Below are 19,429 nucleotides of genomic sequence, written 5' to 3'. Positions count from 1 at the left end.
GTTATTATCTACAACAAATGTACCCAACATCTACTGTCTTTATGTATATATATACATTACACTCCAACACTATGAAACTGTTGGAAAATGAAATAAAAAACAAGCAAACAAAAAATTCTCTATACTATCAATATAAAACATCAGTATTGAGACTAAGTGACTCACCAAGCTATCCGCTGTTTCCACTCAGTGTCAGAGACAGATTGACTTCAGCAGATGGTTTCCAGATGACGCGAGTTCTGCAGGGAGAGGTGGAGGAACTGGTTCAGACTGGAGACTCACACAGTGATGCTCTTGCAGAAAGAAAACTCAAACTAGAACTGTGTGTGTGTGTGTGTGTGTGTGTGTCTCTCACCGGTGTGTCGTTCCACTGCCGCGGGAGGTCTTCGGGCTCGGGGGGGTAGGACATCCAGGAGGGGCTGCGGTACGAGGAGGGCGGTGACATGACGAAGTAGTCTGAGTAACCCGGGCGATTGGCTGATATGGCGTAGACTGCTGTCATTGGGTTTCCTGCAAGACGCGCAGAAGGGTTTAGTTTAACCAGACTATCATGGAAACTGAATGAAGTTTCTGGTCTTTCACTCTCTTTCTTGCTCTCTCACACACACCTGAGTAGGTGGTGATGGACTGGTCGACAGTGACGGCAGGGAAGGGGGCTCTGGACAGCGGCAGGTAGGGGGCGCCGTTGTGCTGCTGGCCCTGCAGGTCTGAGGCCTCCGACACACGAGGCTTCAGACTCACATCTGGGGTGGAGCTGTGGGGAGGAGAGGAGGGAGACATGTTAAACTGCTACACTATAAACTAGACGATAAACACTCATACAATTACATGATTTAGTGTGTGCCATTTACAGTAGTGGACACTCTAGTTCAAAAGTGGAGTTCCATATATTCTGTATAGGGTGGATTTGAGAAGAGGAAGTCAGTGGGGATGGGGAAGGGAGATATGAAACTGTTACACTCTAATCAGTGATTTTGAAATTGAATGTTTTAATTTGTGTAGGGAAGAAGGGAAGATGATATCCCCTTTCATCCCTCATTAAATTGCACACAAGGATATAAGATATCAGTACCTAACATTACTTATAAAGGCAAAACAGAAGTTGAATATACTGTACATAGAGTGCATGGAAAAAACGAGGAGAGGTTGATTCATCGTATTTTGTTAGGTATATGCACACAGTACTTTCAGTGTTATTAAAGTGTCTAGCAAGATAAACCTGGCATGCACCGACTGATATTTTCACATACTCTGCCTATTAAGGATATAAGACAAATGCAGTATTACAGGACTGTGTTATTCCACAGAAGAAGAGAGGAGAGGCAGAGATGTGAATCACTGTACATGCGGTTATACTCTACATGCAGGCAGCCAGGCGTGATTGTGATATGACTATAAATGAGCATTTCAGTCACACTAGAATCTTGCGGTACATATTTTCGTAATCCGTTGCAACCGATCATTACCAAGAAGGTTATTTCTCTCGGAGTTCATTTCAAGTTTGCGTTTTCAGTCCGGTTACGTCAAGACAAGACAAATCTTCGCCCTAATCTTCTCATAATGGTTCTACAGTGCGACATCCATCCCTGCCCATTTGGAAACACTGGCTGCGTGTTACTCTGTGGTAGAGGCCCAGAGGACAGAATGATGTCAGTCCCAGAGCCCCGGTGTCTTAATGCACTGTGCCCACTTTCTCTCTCAGCTCATGTCTCACAGTGCATACTAATTAAAATGCTGCACTGCGAGCAAGACACAAAGCATCTGATGGATGACATGAGATGACTGGTTATTAACTACTGAAACATTTCTACTCATGGTTTTCCGGCAAAAATAACGGTCACACACCCACAGCTCGGGTTTAAAACAAAATTAGTAATAATTTGAGGATTATAATACCAACATAGCAGCCTCAGTCAAACACCATAAATCCTAAATTATATCTAATTGATGTCTGAAATATCTACATGATAATTTTCGTTAGAGCAATGCTTGTGCAGCGACTCTTTTTGTATTTTCTCCAGTTTGTTTCGGGCAGCCTGCAGCACATCACTGCTGGAAAAGGTTCTTCACTGCTCCACTGCTCGCAAGTATTATCCTCTTATTCACCACAAGATGGCGAACCCGCCCCACCATGCAAACCCAAGCAAGCTGAACAGTCAATCAATCTCTGCAGCTAAAGTGCCCAGCAACACGGTGCACACAGCAACAGCATTTAAATGAAGGAGCTGCTCAGTTCAAATGATGCAGACTAACATATGGGCCTTGCCCACAGTAATGAGAGAGTGTGAGAGAGAGAGTGTGAGCGAGAGAGAGAGAGAGAGAGAGAGAGAGGCAGAGATGGGTTGGGTAAGGAGGGCATTCAGTTCAAACGATGCTGATTAACATTCTGTACATTTTTCCACTAAATATTCTCCCCTGCCTTCTCCACTAATACTTTATACATTTATATCATACAGTGATTAGCTCCAGCATTGCATTTTGATTGGCTGAGAAGTGTTCCAAGAGCCCATAAAAATGTGGCACATGAACACATTCTTCAAAATTTGCTCTCCAAATATAATTATGGGCCATATGCTCAGTGCAATAAAGGTGTTGCAGCCAGCGCCGCTAACTGAGTTAACACTGACTTCCCATAAAGCAGAACAATTACTGCAGTCCTTGTCTGTAACGTTTTGCTTATTTGCATGAAAGTTATATGCCCATCATGTCATGTCATATGTGTGTGTGTGTGTGTGTGTGGTACCGTCGTAGTGAGGTTCCAGGAGGCGGTCCTGGTCGCGAGGGGATCAGAGGGGGCGGAGACCCGATGCCCATATCAGGAAGCTGGGTGAACCTGAAGCCCTGCAGCAGCCACACAAGTACACAACTTAAGCATTCGTCTGATGCTTGTCTACAGATGCTTGACAGTTAAGTGCAAAGAATAGAATAAATCACCAGTTATGAATGCCATAATTGTAAGCAGCAACCAAAGGACCAATGCAGGGCACGGTAACACAATGCTAAGAACTAGAGCGGGATAGAAGGATTGATGGAAGCCCAATCAGAGAGAGTACATCTAACCCACACACAAATTGAAGCTGCACTAGACAATTTTGCATGCTGGTGGCCCCAAATGGCAGCAAAAGGTCACTTTGAATTTTCAAAACCCAGAAATCACATAACGTGACATCTGCAGCACAGCAAACTGTGCACTCCTGAAGCCCAAATGTCTGTAAACCCCCTCCCTTGCTTGCCTGACACCAACGATCTGACTGGACAGACTCTTTACGCAGAGTCATTTCAAAGATCTTATATGTGCAGAAATTTGGGGAAGCTGGTGTTGTGAAGTGTTAGTGAATTGGGTGCAATCTCGATTTGAACAGCCTTGCCTAGAAATAACAATTATGTGGGCAAAATAAAGAGATTTACATATAATTTACATACGCAAGCATGACCATGACAGGCTCAAAGAGGCTTTATTTTTGGACGAGCAGTATTAGGCATCTTTCCACTCGCTGCACACGGTTAAGTGAATGGCATGGCTTTCTGACTTAGTTATTTTGGTGATATAACACACTGCGCAAACCTTTTGTCAATCTGGGCCTGAAATAGAGTGACCAGGTGAATTCGGCTGAAAGCTGGGATTCACATATGAAACCCACTTCAGTCATGGAGGAGAAATACAGACGAAGGGGGGGCGATGGCTCAAAGAATGAGTTTTCAGCCTTGATGCAAACAGCAAATAGATTGTGCACCCACTTGTAAAAACAGAGTCAGTGCTTTCAATTTCAGTCCAGCATTGTCTGCTGATTCTCTGCACACACGAAATCCCCGCTTCTCGCCACCATATGCAACTCTATAATCTGCCTTTTGTTGCCGCTTAGAATAATTCTCTTCTTTTCTTGCTCCAGTCTCTCACATCGGTGCTCACCGGCTTGGGCAGGCTACACTGGTGCATGTCCCCGTAGCCGGCGGCGCTCCTCTGCCTGCCTCCACAGGGGTGGTTCATGGTGCCGGGGGCGCTGGTCACCCCCTCGCTGTAGGGGCTGGTGTGGGACGGGTTATAGGCGCTGTGGGCGTGGTGGTGGTGGTGGTGGTGGCTGTTGGCGAGAGAGCGGGGGAACGTGATGAGAGACAGGTACAGAAACAAGAACATAAAAACACGGCCTGGAGAGAAAACCAAACTCTAACCCTCTCTCTCCATTTGTTCTGTCTCTCTCCACTATATATATATAAAACTATATATAGCTGTAAGTTTAAACTCTACAGTTACATATCGCATCTCTCTCCTGTCTCTCCACACAACGCTGCGCATAATCAAGCGGATGCGCTGAAAAATAGATTAAAATACACACTTACTTGGTCGGCGGGGAGGGGGGGTCGTGGTCCGGAGGTGCCAGGCTGAAGGCGTTGCCTAGCAACATGTGCATCTGCGTGCGGACCTCGTCAATGGAGGGCTGAGAGCTGAGCGTGGAGGAGTCGGAGCCGCGGTGAGCCTTCACCCCGAGGCTGCCGTTCCCGGTGCCGGTGGATCCGCCGCCGTAGCCCAGGGAGCTCATCAGGCGGTCCACGTTGGTCTCCTCGAAGGGCTCCGGTTCGCCCTGTGAGACGCACACACACTGTCAAGAGGGAGTTTGGTCAACTCGCCCGTTCAGTGATGAGAGCATAGGCACCAAAATCATCCGTGTGTCCCTGGTAGATCATTGGCTCTGGTGCATAAATTTGACCAACTCTTTTACACAAGCCTGCCAGTCTTAGCTGCATATCATTTAAGATTACAAACCATTTAGCTTCAGATCTGCTGCTGTTCTCATTTTCTCACTTTTTAGATAACACTAGTCACCTACTATCACTCAATATAGTGTCGCTAAAGTGTTAGCATGCAGCACCACAGCCAGTGATCTACCGGGGACACGTGGATGACTTTGTGCGTCTGTGTTCTCATCACTCAACGGGGAACATGACCAAACGGGCCAATCTCCTAAAACTTGGTGTATTCCTTGACGAATGATCGAATTCCCAGTCCCACAGCTGCCCTGCGGGGACAGACAGGATGCATGCGGGCAGGCTGGTGACTCAGAAAGATCAGGAGGACAGGGCTTCAATTTCCTGCTAAATTGTGGGGTAAAACGGAGCAGCCCGAAATTGAATTTAGGCTTCTGTACAGCCACATTTGGTGCAAGTTTACTGTAGAAATAGTTACTACAACCACACTACAAAGTTTTCATCGATTTGTATGATTTATGAAGCGTAAAGGAACTGGTAATATCTGTGGATCTGAGCCAACTCCAATTAACACTGGCATCCCAACGTATATCTGTCTCTCTCTCTATAAGACAGATACATCGTACCTGCACGGGAACACACATGCTCATGCACACACACACACACACACACATACAGTGTTATCCATGTGCCATTTCAGAGGGTTCAGCGCATCCGAGGCTATTAACCGCTATCGAGTTTCCCATCTGAATCCGTGAATAGGCTGTAATCATATTCAGAGTCATTGACATTCAGCTAGGTACCGCGGCTGCTGCTGTTACTGCGGCGCGAGGCGGCACCAAGACACACCGCGCTCTCAACTCCTGCCTCCCCTTTCTTCCCCTTCATCTATCTCCATTTTATCTCTCTCTCTCTCTCTCTCTCTCTCCGCGTTTCCTCCTTTCTCGCTCTTCGGCTGTCTTTAAAGTGAAGGAATCTCCCGTTCTCTCTCCCCCTTTTCTCTAATCTTTTGTCGCTTCCCTCCCGCTCATTACGCTCGCTTTCTTCACCCACCCCCCCCGGTCGTCTATGTGTTGCGGGTTTATAAAAGTTCATCGAAAGGTAATTTTTATTAATCCCGTACGTGTGAACTGGGAGGATTCTGAAGCGTTAAGAGGAAGAGAGTGAAAGTGAGAGCAGGAGAGAGAGAGAGAGAGAGGATTAGCATTAAAGGTGTGCTCAGAAGATTATTTCATTATTTTGACAAAGTGACAGAGCTTTACTTTGCCACAGCTGTCATGTGACCTCTTTTGGAATAAGGAGGGAGGTAGAAAGGAAGAAAGAAAGAACGAAAGACAGATGAGAGACAGAATTTGAATAAGGAAATCCCTCCCTTTCTCCCTCTATCAATCCATCCATATGCACTCATTATCCATCTATCCATCCATCCATCATTCCTATATGGCTCATATTTTCACGACTGAAACCTGGACTTCTCTGTTTCAGTCTGCTACAGCATCGACTTCAGGATTCTGTTTGTGTTCAAAGCTCTGCGCGGTCTTGCTGCCGGCTGAATTTCTGAACTCGTGTCCCTCCACAGTGCTGCTGGATCCCTCCGGTCTCCTGCTCGGCGGCCTCTGGCGGTCCCAGGGTCCCGGTTAAGACTCGTTGGGTGATAGGGCTTTCGCCGCGGCTGCGCCCGAGAATGTGGAATAGCTTTTCCTCAAAGCGTCGGCTCAGCCAAAATCCGCCGGAATTTTTGAAAACTCGTCTTAAAGCCTATTTTTATTCATCGGGCCTTTGGACTGCATCTGGCGTGATCTTCTACGCTCTATATCTCTTATTTCATGCTCTGATTTTGCTCTGGTCTTAATTCTACTGTTAGCGTTCCATGCTCTGCCTCCTTTTTTTTCCCTGTGCCAAGAAAGTTGACTTAGGTCCCGTCTCTCTCTCCCTCCCTCCCTCCCTCCCTCCATCTTCCACGTCTCCAGCTACTCACATCATAGCCGTTGTTGCGGATGCCCCTCCTGGACCTCTCCCTCAGCACCAGCAGGTCCATCTCGGTCTCGACCGGGCTGGGGCTGCTCAGGGACTGCCGGCTCCAGTAGGTCGGCTCCCTGGGGTGGGAGTACCTGCCGGACCGAACGTGACCGACACCGTTAACGACAAGTGCAATTTGACGCTGCCGCGCTCTCGCAGGCGCCATTAGCTAATCCATTTCACATGATTGAATCAGCATCGCCTTGTGATGCTGATGATGATGATGATAATGATGATGATGATCGCCGGCAACTTTGCACTCTGCCAGCCCCAAATGGCAGCGAGAGATAACTGTACAGTAGTGCCAGAGGATCAGACACCAGTTTTTTCATGAACTGGATATAGGTTGGATCACTATTCTGTTATCAATCTGCGATAGAGAGTAGCAGACATTTATTTATATGAAAATGTCACAGATTAATATAAATATGAAAGTGCTAACCAAAAATCACCACTCTCACACTCTCTGCTCACACACCACTTAAAGTGTCGCATAGCAACTACACTCTTAAGCTACAGCTCAAGAACGATATGGCGGAAGAATAACATTTATTATGTCGTTATCATTGATTAATATATATTGAACATTCACACTCTTTTTTTTTTATAAAAGCCATGAGCTTCACTCTGCCTAAAAAAATGCCTCTCAGCCATAAAGCACGGCCTCTCATGGCTTACTGCTTAAATAATGTATAATGGAATGAAATGGAATGATAATAGAATTATTCATAATGTTCAATAGCGCAATTGGACTCTACTTTGAAAGTGGCCTCTACTCCTGTCACTGTATAACTGTCTAACAGTGTAGGTGAGATCATAGACTCTTACACATTCTATATTTCGGATAATTTCTAGCTAATTAAACACCACTCTACCGTACCTCTTGTGACACCCGGCGAAGGAGGCCCTCTTCTCCTCGGCCGTCATCGGCTCCTTGGCGCCGTTGTCGTGGCGACCGTGCCGGCCGTCGCGGTGGCTGTAGCCGTGGCTGCCGCTCTCGGACAGCGAGAACTCCCCGTAGCCCTTCCTCCGGGCCTTCTGCCGCAGCTTGTTCCTGTAGTGCTCGATGTCCGACTTCTGCTTCAGCCCGCCGTGGTTCACCTGCAAAAAACGAGGGTTTAGATCTTTCAGAATCGCCCGAGGAAATAGTCGCTATAATCATAATTACCCTCCTCAACTGACGGTTTATTGGCTCTCTCTTCCACCCCCCAAAATCCATCTCCCTTTCTCATGCCTAGGCCACTTCAGTGCGTAATAGCAAACACTCACTATACCCTAATAATGAGAGAGTCTATCCCACTCCTGAATGTGATGTTTTCTGCCAATGTACATAGATCAATTGCGGATTAATTGGGAAAACCTGAAAGCGCCCGAGGGGGATTTTCTGGGGATATGGTAATAGACCGAGGCGTAATGTCTGAGGTGCAGAGAGGTGCGCCGGGGTCGGGGTGGCGGAGGACGGAGGAAGGGGAGGAGAAGAGAGAGAAGCGACAAGTTGGGTGGGAGGAGGGTGGCAGAAGGGAGGAGGAGGAGGATGAGGAGGAGGAGGAGGAGGAGGAGGGAAGCCATAGTGTTTGTAGCAACCAACAGCTAAATTCTGGGAGTATAATATGTCAGTGCAATGCATCCCCGAGGAGGTGTTATGATAATATTACAGTACAGGAAGGGGAGGAGAGCAGAGGCCTGAAACTGAAGGATGCAATAAGGCAACAACACAACTCCACACATAACCATAAATATAAACCCAGATATATTGTGTGGTCTGGCTGGCTCTGGCATTACTCCATATATTGCGCGTCTCTATCAAACAATAAAAAAACATCTAGAGTATAATAAGAATATGTGACAACAACTAACTCATCTAAATGACAACCAGAGTCTGTCTGACTCATGATGACATTGCACTTTTCTCCGGAATGAGAAGAGTGCGGACTCACCTCGCCATTGAGTGTGATGAAGTCCTGGAGGTGTGTGTGTGTGTGTGTGTGTGTGTGCGTACAGACTCACCTCCCCATTGAGGACCACAGAGTCTTGGCTGTGGGACGAGGAGGAGGGGTAGGAGTAGGTGGGCTGGGCCGTCATCGGCTTGATGGTGATCAGGCGCAGAGAGCCCGAATGGTCCTCGTAGGGGTCTGGGAGGAGGAGGAGGAGAAGTGGTTTAGCAGGAGAGAGGGAGAGAGAGAGAGAGACTGTGCCTAGGAGATCAGAACCTCCCAGGTGTCCACACTGCGTTCTAAAGCTGCGTTCACACTGCAGGCCTTCATGCTCAATTCTTGCCGCTCACATCTGATTTTTTTTTTATGACTGTTTATATCTATCCTAGGATGTAACCCAGATCCATATCCGCAATATGAACTGTTGAAAAGACAAAAGTAACAATAACGAAAGACGTCACATTTTTGTTTTGCTCCTACTCTTCTCCCGCTTGTTTTGACTGAATTAAGGCGTCTTTCCAAATACCAGCCGAGTCGGCTACTTTGCATTCTTTCCACTGTTGTGACTAGTCGTCCTCCATGCTGACGCTGCCTCAGCCAAACTGCCGTGGGCACCAAGATTATGACACTTGCATCTGACGTAGGATTTACTTGTTGTCATGGCAACGCTTTTTGCTGATTATAAAACATCAGCTCTGTGTTTATGTGAGGGGAAAAAAATTCCGAATTGGGACGCGTGTTTGCATGCATGGTACAGTATGTGAGGCTGTGTGTGTGTGTGTGTGTGTGTTACTGCAGGGAACGGCAGACGGACAGAATGGGTGCTGTGCTGTACTGGGTCTGCCGTGACTCACTGACTGACTGACATCATATGGCAGACTGCTTCATTGCAGGGCCACAACAGTCTGCCATTAGCTCAACACCAATCCCACTCTGTTGCCATTCATCTCGGCTACAGCTCGGGCCGCTCCGACGTTTTTATTTGCTTGTTTGGGCATTGCTGAACAGTGTGCAGTGTGACGGGTTTTAAGGTCAGGGAGAGGGGCGGTGCAGCGTGCGTGATAGGTCGCGAACCAGACTCGAATCCACAATATCACACCATGTACATGATGTGCGCTTTAGTCCGCTGAACCCCCGGGCGCTGCCATGAAATGCTCCTGGCTGTTTGCTACTATCATCACAGATACTGGTCGTTTCATTAAAATAAAAAAATCCAACCGAGATGACTGAGGAGTGTTGGAATGGACTGCTATGGACAGAATAGAATAGAATTTAAGGCTGTTGCTATGAATTAAAAAAAGGCAAACACAGCCAGTAAGCTACTTCAACAGATCGATGGAGATGACAGAACTTGTATTATTAGATTCGATTAGATTATTAGATATGTTTGTGGGTTAAAATATAGTTAAACCTAGACAAAACGCTTAATTTGTTTTCTGCCATAATTGCATAGTTATTTTGCAGCAACCTGTTTGTAAGAGTATGTTTTGGATGTTTTCTGTGTTTATCTGCAGAACAAGGGCAAAGGGGACATGAACACTGTGACTCAAATGACACGGTTGTGAAAACGTGCTCGGTGGAAAGTGCTTTGCTGCTTTAAATTGGCCACAGTTTTGAAATACTTGTGTTGCTTACAAGTGTGGTGATTAGTAGTCAGTCATGTGATCACGCCAGTAATGCTAAGATTAGCAGGGTAAGAAGATGCTTAGAGAAACTGAAAATTAGATAATTAACTGGCAATATGGATTCAATATAAATACACTTTCTATATGCCTCTGCATTACAGATCATACAAAGACCAGTGTCATTAACCTCTTACTAGGGTTTATTTTTAATTTATTTATCTCCCAAGTCTTTCTTCATCTATCTAATAAAGGCAAAATACACAAAATATAATCTAAAAAACAAGGAAAAGAAGTAGCTACAATGACAAATTAATTGTATTACACATCTCTATCCAACCATTACCCCCTCTCTGAAGTCAATTAAACAGATGACTTCTTCGTGGGCCCGTATGTTTCAACCCATAGGCTTACTTCAATTTCTAAACAAGAGACAAGAGGGAAGTGTGTGTGTCACATGCAACACGTTTACCCCCCAGCCCCTTCGCTATGATCATCGTGTAAATTACAGTCATAATGAATCATCTTACAAATTAAGATAATCGGTGGGAGATTGAATATCATACTCATTTAAAAATTGTCCTCAAATAGTGAAAGTGTTTGTCTCCTCCTCACAGCACTTAAGCTTAAGTGTGAGGAAAATAAACATTTCTTTCTACTCTCACAACCTTAAGAAACTACACAAAGAATATCCTTCAGTCAACACACACACACACACACACACACACACACACTCACGATTGTCTTCCAACAACACGCAGCTACTGTACTGATTTAATTTGCACGTATTCACACACTGAGGTCAAACTAATCTCAAAAACAGCAGTTAGCGTATGATGTCTATTACCCTCGGTGACCTCAATGAGCCACCATTATGCTCCAGAGCTGTCCTTGAGTCACAGACGAAAGGATAATACGAATTACATATGAAAACAAGACGGGGAAAATAAAGACAAGGGTCAATTCATTCAAATCTAACCTGAGGAGGTTGGGGGTTTTTTTTCTTATCTTCGAAAATCTGGTGAACGAGAGGAATGACACGCACCATGTACAGTGTATAAAACCACAAGTGAATATATATATATATATATCTTATCCATGTGAAAAGAGTACCATAAACAGAAGTTGTCATTTTGTACGCTATAGATTAGCATCTCTGCCATTCGGTGTGTATAGTCCAAAGTCCCTATGGAAAATGTGAATGGGCTTTTCCAAAAATAGCATTAGCACTAGCATCTTTTAGTTACTTTTAATCTTGATTTTTGCAAACAAAACACAAATCATCGGGGAAAGTAGGCTACAATAGCAATGATGTATTGCTTTGACACAGAGGTAAAGAGCGACTGTCTTTAGCTCTCCTCTTGTCTTGCAAGGCTATGAAAATCTTAATAAGTTGAATGTGCGTGTCATAGCCTTGCATTGAATAGTTATTATAGTTATTGTTCATATGGCGGTATAGTTGCCTTGTTCTGTTCTCATTAGTTGTTTGTTACTTCTATTCCAGTTGTGTTGTCCAGTTGTTGCTAGCTACAGGCTAATGACTGTTGTAGCTCCCTTTCCCAACAGTCAGCAGCAGTCAGGAATTGAAGGATGAAAATTCACAAAGGTGATGTTGAACATGTAGCATACCTAGTAAGCCTCTGTGTAGCACAGGTGTGTCATACAAATTCCATTCATAGGGATTTTGAACTACACACCAAATGGCAACGGAAATGCTAACTTACAGCCTACAAAATTACATCAGACTTTGCCTCTCCATACACATAGCTAGTGTGTTTTGTCTTGGCTAACTTTATGGTACTGAAATATGCAAAATGTCTCTCTCTCTCTCTTTCTATCTATCTATCTATCTATCTATCTATCTATCTATCTATCTATCTCTCTACCTATAGCTAGCAAGCTACCTAGCTAACTTCTTTCATCCTGTAGTGAGCAGCATATATCCTTTATCATTTTTCTGACCCATGATTAAAGTAAGGTTTGTTTCATTTGTTTACCCTTATCCTCCCTTCTTCCACTCACGAGTTAAATAACAGAATTAAACCAGGCAATAAAATCACTCCAATCTCAGCCTCATTCGCCTGGCTTCCAGCAGAGTTGAGAGTGAAAAGATTTTAAAATCTTAATTATTACTTTTAAAGCCTTAGATGGTTTAGTAAGATTCTGCATTGCACACTAAGACACCCTGTGGAAAAGCAGAAGCAGGCAAGGCAACTCTGACTACTCCTCTATCTGATGTTCCCAAGTTATATTAGGTGTTTTAAATGCATTAAATGTGTTTATTTCTTAGTAGATAAAGCAGTTTTTCATGAAACATATCTAAAAAATGTTCATTCCGGCAATCATTTCTGTCTACCCTTTTCCATCCTTGATGTGAACTTTTGTGATTTTTGTGCGCTGCTTCTTGTGACAACACTTCTACCACCACTCTTTCTCCCTTCTTCTTTGCTCTTTCTTTCCTGTGAGCACCTATTCTTCTTGTTCACAGGAATTACACCTTTATTAATCTTTCATCTTCGTTGACAGTGCTTCCCTGTGTTGTATATTTTTCCCTCCCTTTTTTTTTGTGTGTTTTTCTTCTGTCCGTCTCGTGCTTTCTCTGAGAACAGTGGGGGGGAAAATGAAACAATTACTCATCCTCTCCTCCCCTCCTCTCCTCCGGGTATCCATTCATTCGCTTGCATAAACACTATAAATCACACAAATTACTGTGAACATTGGTCTGCTGATGCAAAAGAGATTGAAAATCACAATGTCCTAGAATGTCACTGAACAGACGCCACGTCGCAGCGTTATCAGCGATCGGAGCGATATTTACGCAACCAATTCTGAGTTTGCGGACCTGGAAAAAAGATCCGCCTGGTAATATATAGAAGGCATATTGAAGACAGAGTGCATTTACCGACACCGCTGGAGAAGAAAACATGTTTACAATGGTAGGAGCTGTAGCCTATAATAGGAATCTCTGTCAAAATATAACTAGGATTATTAATATACTGTATATTCACTGGATGCTCTGGAGAGAATCACTCACTTTTGCATTAAGAACGCAAAAAAATCGAATACACATAAAAACAAGGCAAAATAGACCAAGCTGATTATCTCATTCTGTGATGGTCGGACTTTTCAAGAAGTAATTTCGCTTGTTTGCGGTTATCAGTTTCGAAAGCGGAGGAGAGAGAGCCTGACAGTTGGTGCTGACAGCAGATCTCGGTGCAGCTGCTGTTAACGTTGAGCCTTGACATCTCCTGAACTCCCATGGAGGTGTGCTTGCTAAAGAGTGAAAATATCCTATTTAAAAATGAAATGCTGCTTTAACAACATGAGAGATACTCGACAGCAGGCTTACCAGTGAGGAGAAAAAGAATGAATATGAGAACTTTTCTTTGTATCATATTCTAATCACCCGGTGGACGTGGTGCATGGTTTTCTTCTCTGGTAATAGCCGTACACCCAAAGGTATGGGGGGGGGGGGGGAACTATGTCAAGCAATGTGTAGATGGGCAACACTCCCAAGCGGCAGCCCCAACGATGGATGAAACCCTTCTCCGGTCTTTCAAATAAGAGAGAGCTGAGAACTGGGAAGCTTTGAATGGCTGGAATCAACCTGTCGTCCATTTTGGACTTGCCAGGTTGAACGAATTCATGAAACAAAATCCCATCAGTAGGGAAACAAGGAAGCACGCAAATCTGGCCAACTTTTTGAGCTTCCCTACTTGCTCTATAGGAAATGAACGGAAACAAGACGTTCCTGTGTGACGGAAAGCAACTGCGCTGAGGCACTTGGGCGCTATTGCAGGAGAGCAGCACAGTGTATCACTGCCTTTAGACTACTCACAGGCCAAAGAACCGTGTAAATGTCAAAGGTATCACGATGACTCGTTCCGCTAATGCACAAACCATGTGCTCTGAGCGGCACGGATTTGAATCCCGGCTTACGCGACGTGTACGCCGCCACGACTCTCTCTCTCTCTCTCTCTCTCCCCGCTTTCCCTGTCTTTCTTCAGCGTTCCTGCTCCAAAGTAACCTGACGCAACACTTGAGGAACACGGCCTGCCAGCTCCTTAACTTTCATCCGCTTCCAACTTTGCGTCCTCTGAATGAGGTAAGCCACCTGAAAACACCTGAAACACAACGTTCGAAACCGACACAAGTTTTGTCACATTCAAATTTTCCTCCCCCCCTACGATGTGGAATCCAATTTAAAGCACAATGTCACAAGCGCTGTCTCTTTTGATTCGGCTCACACTTTGAAGTACATAAATATCTAATGTGTGTGTGTGTGTGTGTGTGTGTGTGTGTGTGTGTGTCTCCCCCATCGCTCTGAGGTAAATAGCTAATATTCCACCTTGAACAATGACTGTCCAGAGTAGCTGCCACACCGCATCACATCAAAGCAGCCACTATTTATCTACTGGGATATTATTCATCAGGTGTGGTGTGTGTGTGTGTGTCACATCAGTTCAGAGGCTTGGTTAGTATTCATCAGGGTTATTGTCGTCCCTCTCAGATCACCTGTGTCTCTCTTCTCCGGAGTGAAAAGCCCTCTGCGAGTGTGTGTGTGTCTGCGCGCAACCGGGTGCGTGTGTGTGTGTGTGTGTGTGTGTGTGTGTGTGAGAGAGAGTATGTGATGTGAGTGTATGTGTCGTCACTGACATTTACATTACAGGAGCAGGCATTAATGTTATTGTATATGAGTCACTGTATGTATGAGTGTGTGTGCTCTTGTTGTTCGTGTTTACTTCATTAACTCCCATTAATTGTCCTGTGGGCAAAATAACATCATATGAGGTTGTGAGTGTGGGCAACAACAGTCTAATAAATGTGAGTGCATGAGTTAGTGTGTGTGTGTGTGTGTGTGTGTGTGTGTGTGTGTGTGTGTGTGCGCTTCATTTTCTAGTCATTTACACTCTCCTGCCTTGTGCATCTGTAATGACAGACCTTGTTGTGCGTGACACAAACATAAGGAGAGGCAGATTCTCTTTCTCTTTCCTCTTTCGCTCTCTCCCCCATCTTTTTATCTCTTTCTCTCGCTCTCTGTCCTTTCTCGTCCGTCCCTCCCCCTTTCATCCCCAACTCTCCTCTTCTTCCCTCCCACTTTCTCCTCAGCCTCTCGCTCACTTTTCCCGTTTTCTCTCTCCCCGGCCCCTCTCTCTCTCTCTCCCCTGCTGTACTCCTCTTCTCTCTCTCTCTTTGCCACCCCTCCATCTCTCTTTCATAACACCCCCCCCCCCTCCCCCCTTCCCTCACCGTTGTTGCTCCTCTTGTGCAGCTCCTCCTTGCCGCCCTTGCCGCCGCCGCCGCTCGCCGCCGTCCTGCGGGCCGAGGAGGTCTTGCCGGTGTTCAGCTTCCCCGAGCCGCCGCTCGACACCGAGCCGTCCTCCTCGCTCGGCAACCGCCTGCCCGTCGCCATGGCAACAGGGAGGCGAGGAAGGGGAGGGGGGAGAGGGGGGGAGAGGGGAGAGGGAGGGAAGCTTGTGAGACTCGGCGGGTACGCACACACACACACACACTGGGCATCATCTCACAGTTGACGCTGCCAACATCCTAAATAAACACATAACAATAATAACGACTAATAACCTTGATTTATGGAGCGCTTTAGCAATGAAGAAAGGCATGAAGTGTGAACATATAATAGAATAAAAAGTGTCTGTGTTGGTATGTGTACACAAACCCAATGCATATATGAATGAATGCACATATAAGAGTAAAAACACTCATCCAGAAAATTGTACAAAGACACATAGTGCTGATTGTCTTTTTTCTTGCCTCACACACACACACACACACACACCAGGCATGTAAACACATACAGTACACACACACACACACACACACACACACACACGCATGTATACACTGACAGCCGCGGGGCATGTAACCTGCAAGAGCTACACAGTGTGACAGGCCGGTCTACATGTGGTGTGAGATCCACAGATCAGCGTGGCCGGACATTGTAGAGCCACGGGCGAAGACAACACACACACACACACACACACACACACACACACACCCACACACCCACACACACTACAGGAGAGCCTACAGTGCAGGAGGAGCAGCGGTCAGCAGCGGCAGGGATGGAGATTGAGGGAGACGCACAGGATAAATCAACACCGATGGAAAGAGAATGAAGAGTGATTGATGCGGGGCGTTTCCTAGCGAAGAGACGGAGGGATGGAGGGAGAAATACGACGTCGGCGGAGAGGGAAATGAAAAGAGAGGGAAGTGAATGTCGTGTGTTTGCATGTAAATCTGTCCGGGCTAGGAGAGGAGCTAGCAGCGAATCAATAAACACTGTGCTGGAAACTAGTGTTCATGCCTATTTCTCTGTCTCTCTCTCTCTCTCACTGCCTCTGCCTCATACTCTCTCACACGTTCTCTCTCATCCTTCCATCCTTCCAGATACACCGAGGATGCAGGGAGAGAGAGGCACCTAGAGCCGCAGGTGGATGTGACTGGATAAACGCTCGCGCTATGAAACTCTCCTTCCACTCTGCCCTGTGTGTGCGTCTTGCCGTGTTCTCATATTCTCATACTTGAAACGAGTGAAAGATCCCGGGGTGAACTCGGTCCACTCGTTTCCAAACGCAGTTCCACTCGTTTCAGGCCTCCAAGAAACGAGCGTCGGCATCTTGAAAACGAGGCAGATCGCTCCAGTCCTATCGAGACGGCAGCCCCTTGATTCAAGAGTGGATTTGCATCGGCGACAAGTGGAATTAGCCGATTCTTCCACTTGTTTTAAGAAGAGAATACGGTTTTAAGACTGAATGAAATGACTTGTTAGGATGGATATTTTGCAGTGTTTTCCATCCTCGCAGCATGGGGCGATGGGTCACAGGCTTGCTTCCCCCCCCCCCATCTACCGCCTCAGTTTCACAAGAAGTGCCTTTGTCTGTGGGACGGGTATTTAGTAGCTTTCTGATTTAGCACACCAACCTCATTCCTGCCTGCCAGACAGAAAAGGTACTTCAGAACTGTTGTCCGAGAGTAATTGCCTCTTTTCTTGTTGTTTTGGTTTGAAATGTCCCCCCCCCCCACCCCCCGCCTCTCATCTCCTCTCATCCCGTTGCACTCCATACAGCGCCGGTTAAAAGGATGAGATACCGCCTCGTTTTCTAATTAGTGTACAGCCAGGTGGTAGAATAACCTGTGATGCCTTCTTTGCAAAAAAAAAAAAACGGCTCGTACGTAAAGCTGATTATCGCGAGCTTCGCCGTTTTACACCGTCATCATTGTTCCACTGAACGGCTCCCTGTGGCACGGCCGCAGCCAGGGTTATAAATACACACGTGTTTATCTTCCTTGAGACGCAAAGCACAACTAATCCCACTTTCATTCATTTCTCCTTTAGTGGTCTGTAAATTGAGGCTGCGGATTGAGCCGCGCTTCGGAATTAGCGTTTCTATGAGGGGAAGAAGAAGAAGAAGAAGAGGCATGATGCATCTCGTATTTATGACTTCCAAACTTTCTCGAGGAAACGCTTTAAGGACTGAGTGTGGGCGGGTGGGTACGTGTGTGTGTGTGTGTGTGTGTGGGTGGGTGCGTGGGTGGGTGTAGCTTCTAGTAGAAAAACTGGCTAGGGACGGACAAAATGAGGTTTTCAAAATTAAACATTTTCATTATTCAATTCTATTGTGCTCGTGCAAATGATAATTTATAATCCTAGTGAGGTCTTTTGGGAAAAAAAACAACTATCTGCACATTTTGGCAACTAAATTGAAAACTGCACGGTTCCAGCAGATGTTTGTAAATCACATTGATTTACTTAACTTCCATAATCTATGACATTCCTACTTGAGAGCTTGATTCATTTGCCAAGAATTGCACATTAATTCACAATCATTCTTACTGTACTGGCTTGCATTTGACAACCTTTCCAAGCCAGGATTTTTAATATTTAAATTCAGAGGAGAACAGACTCTTGGAATGATTGAATTTAAAGTGACTTGATTGTCAGCTTCTTAATGTCTCAAAATGAATGCGGGAATGATTTATTCAAATGCAACATGGTCGCTGGCCAATAGCTGCTTCTCCCAGCTTTAGGAACGATACTGTCACCAGCAAGTAACAGCAGTTTTGAGAAGCTAGCGATTTGTTACATCCAAATGTGCAAATACATTCAGTTTGTCTCCAAGCTTTGGTCAACATTTCCTCGTTAACACTAGACTTAGTCAGATTCAAGCCAATCTGTCGGAGGCGGCGCTGCTTACTGCTGGCTTCTTCCTGGCTTAACATCGAGGATTCACAAACAAACACTGATGCCTCGTCCTCCTGACGAGCTGGGGGCTTTGCCACAGGCTTGTTCACTGACTGAGACAGCTGCTCCAGCACTTCATGGTTTGGTTTCCCTTCCCTTCCTCCTCTTCCCTTCAAGGTTTCCAGCTAGGAACAGTGTATCTGATCACCTAAGGTTCGCCCAGATTAACTAATTAGAATGTAAATTTCAACACTATCAAATTTATGACAGAAATGTGGATAATAAGAAGCTTAATACACCCCAACTTCCACTTAAATTTTTGGCTCGATTTCTTGTCCAAACCAAGCTAGGGCACAACTGTATGCGAACATGTGTTCCTCATTGGCTGGTTAAATAAAACTGTAATAAAATGACAAATGGATTAAAAAAACAAACAAACACACCAGAGTTTGACTGATATGGGCTTTTGAAGGCCAATATTTTTGGATCCTGGCATTTTGTGCCAATATTTAATATGTTTTTAGTTTGACTATTTTATGCCCAAAAATTAAATAAAACATATATTTATACGTACTTGTGTGGAATCTGATGTCTCATTGGATTTTGAAGGCAAAACTGACACTGATATTTTTTGGATTGAAACTGGCAATAGCTCATTTGTGCTAATATTCAGTGTCTTTAAAAGCCAAAAAAAATTCCCCTCAAATGATATTCAGTGTTTCCTCCAGAATATATACATAATGATAATATCTCCATGCATACTTATAGAATCCAATCAAAATGTTGCATTAGAATCAATTCAGGCTAAGGTCTTCCCATAGACAACCAGTGTCTATGTAGTGTCAATTCTACAGTTAATATGTAATCAATCTGCTTCATATCCATCATATCAAAGGTGGACCACACTGACTTGCCGACATCCAAATTTTGATTTATTGGTCCAATAT

At 45.1% G+C, this 19,429-nt stretch overlaps 1 protein-coding gene across 1 annotated transcript in view; it reads right to left on the bottom strand.

Annotated features, from left to right (window-relative positions):
• Positions 1–209: 209 nt before the first annotated feature.
• LOC139665934 (UPF0606 protein KIAA1549L-like) overlaps positions 210–19,429 on the bottom strand; it is an 81,008-nt gene continuing 61,788 nt past the window's right edge. Inside the window, 10 exon segments of the mRNA XM_071544991.1 lie at positions 210–239; positions 356–510; positions 609–754; positions 2,744–2,841; positions 3,911–4,079; positions 4,339–4,580; positions 6,683–6,815; positions 7,604–7,824; positions 8,731–8,855; positions 15,530–15,678. Of these exon segments, the coding sequence (XP_071401092.1) occupies positions 210–239; positions 356–510; positions 609–754; positions 2,744–2,841; positions 3,911–4,079; positions 4,339–4,580; positions 6,683–6,815; positions 7,604–7,824; positions 8,731–8,855; positions 15,530–15,678 (1,468 nt within the window).

The sequence above is a fragment of the Centroberyx affinis genome, unplaced genomic scaffold (assembly GCF_046629955.1).
Source record: "Centroberyx affinis isolate AG114_WGS23_722 - 3 ecotype Tasmania unplaced genomic scaffold, CSIRO-AGI_Caff_v1 ptg004742l_1, whole genome shotgun sequence".
NCBI classification, from domain to species: Eukaryota; Metazoa; Chordata; class Actinopteri; order Beryciformes; family Berycidae; genus Centroberyx; species Centroberyx affinis.
The sequence above is the reverse complement of the archived record's forward strand: the minus strand, read 5'-3'. Positions and strand labels throughout refer to the sequence as shown.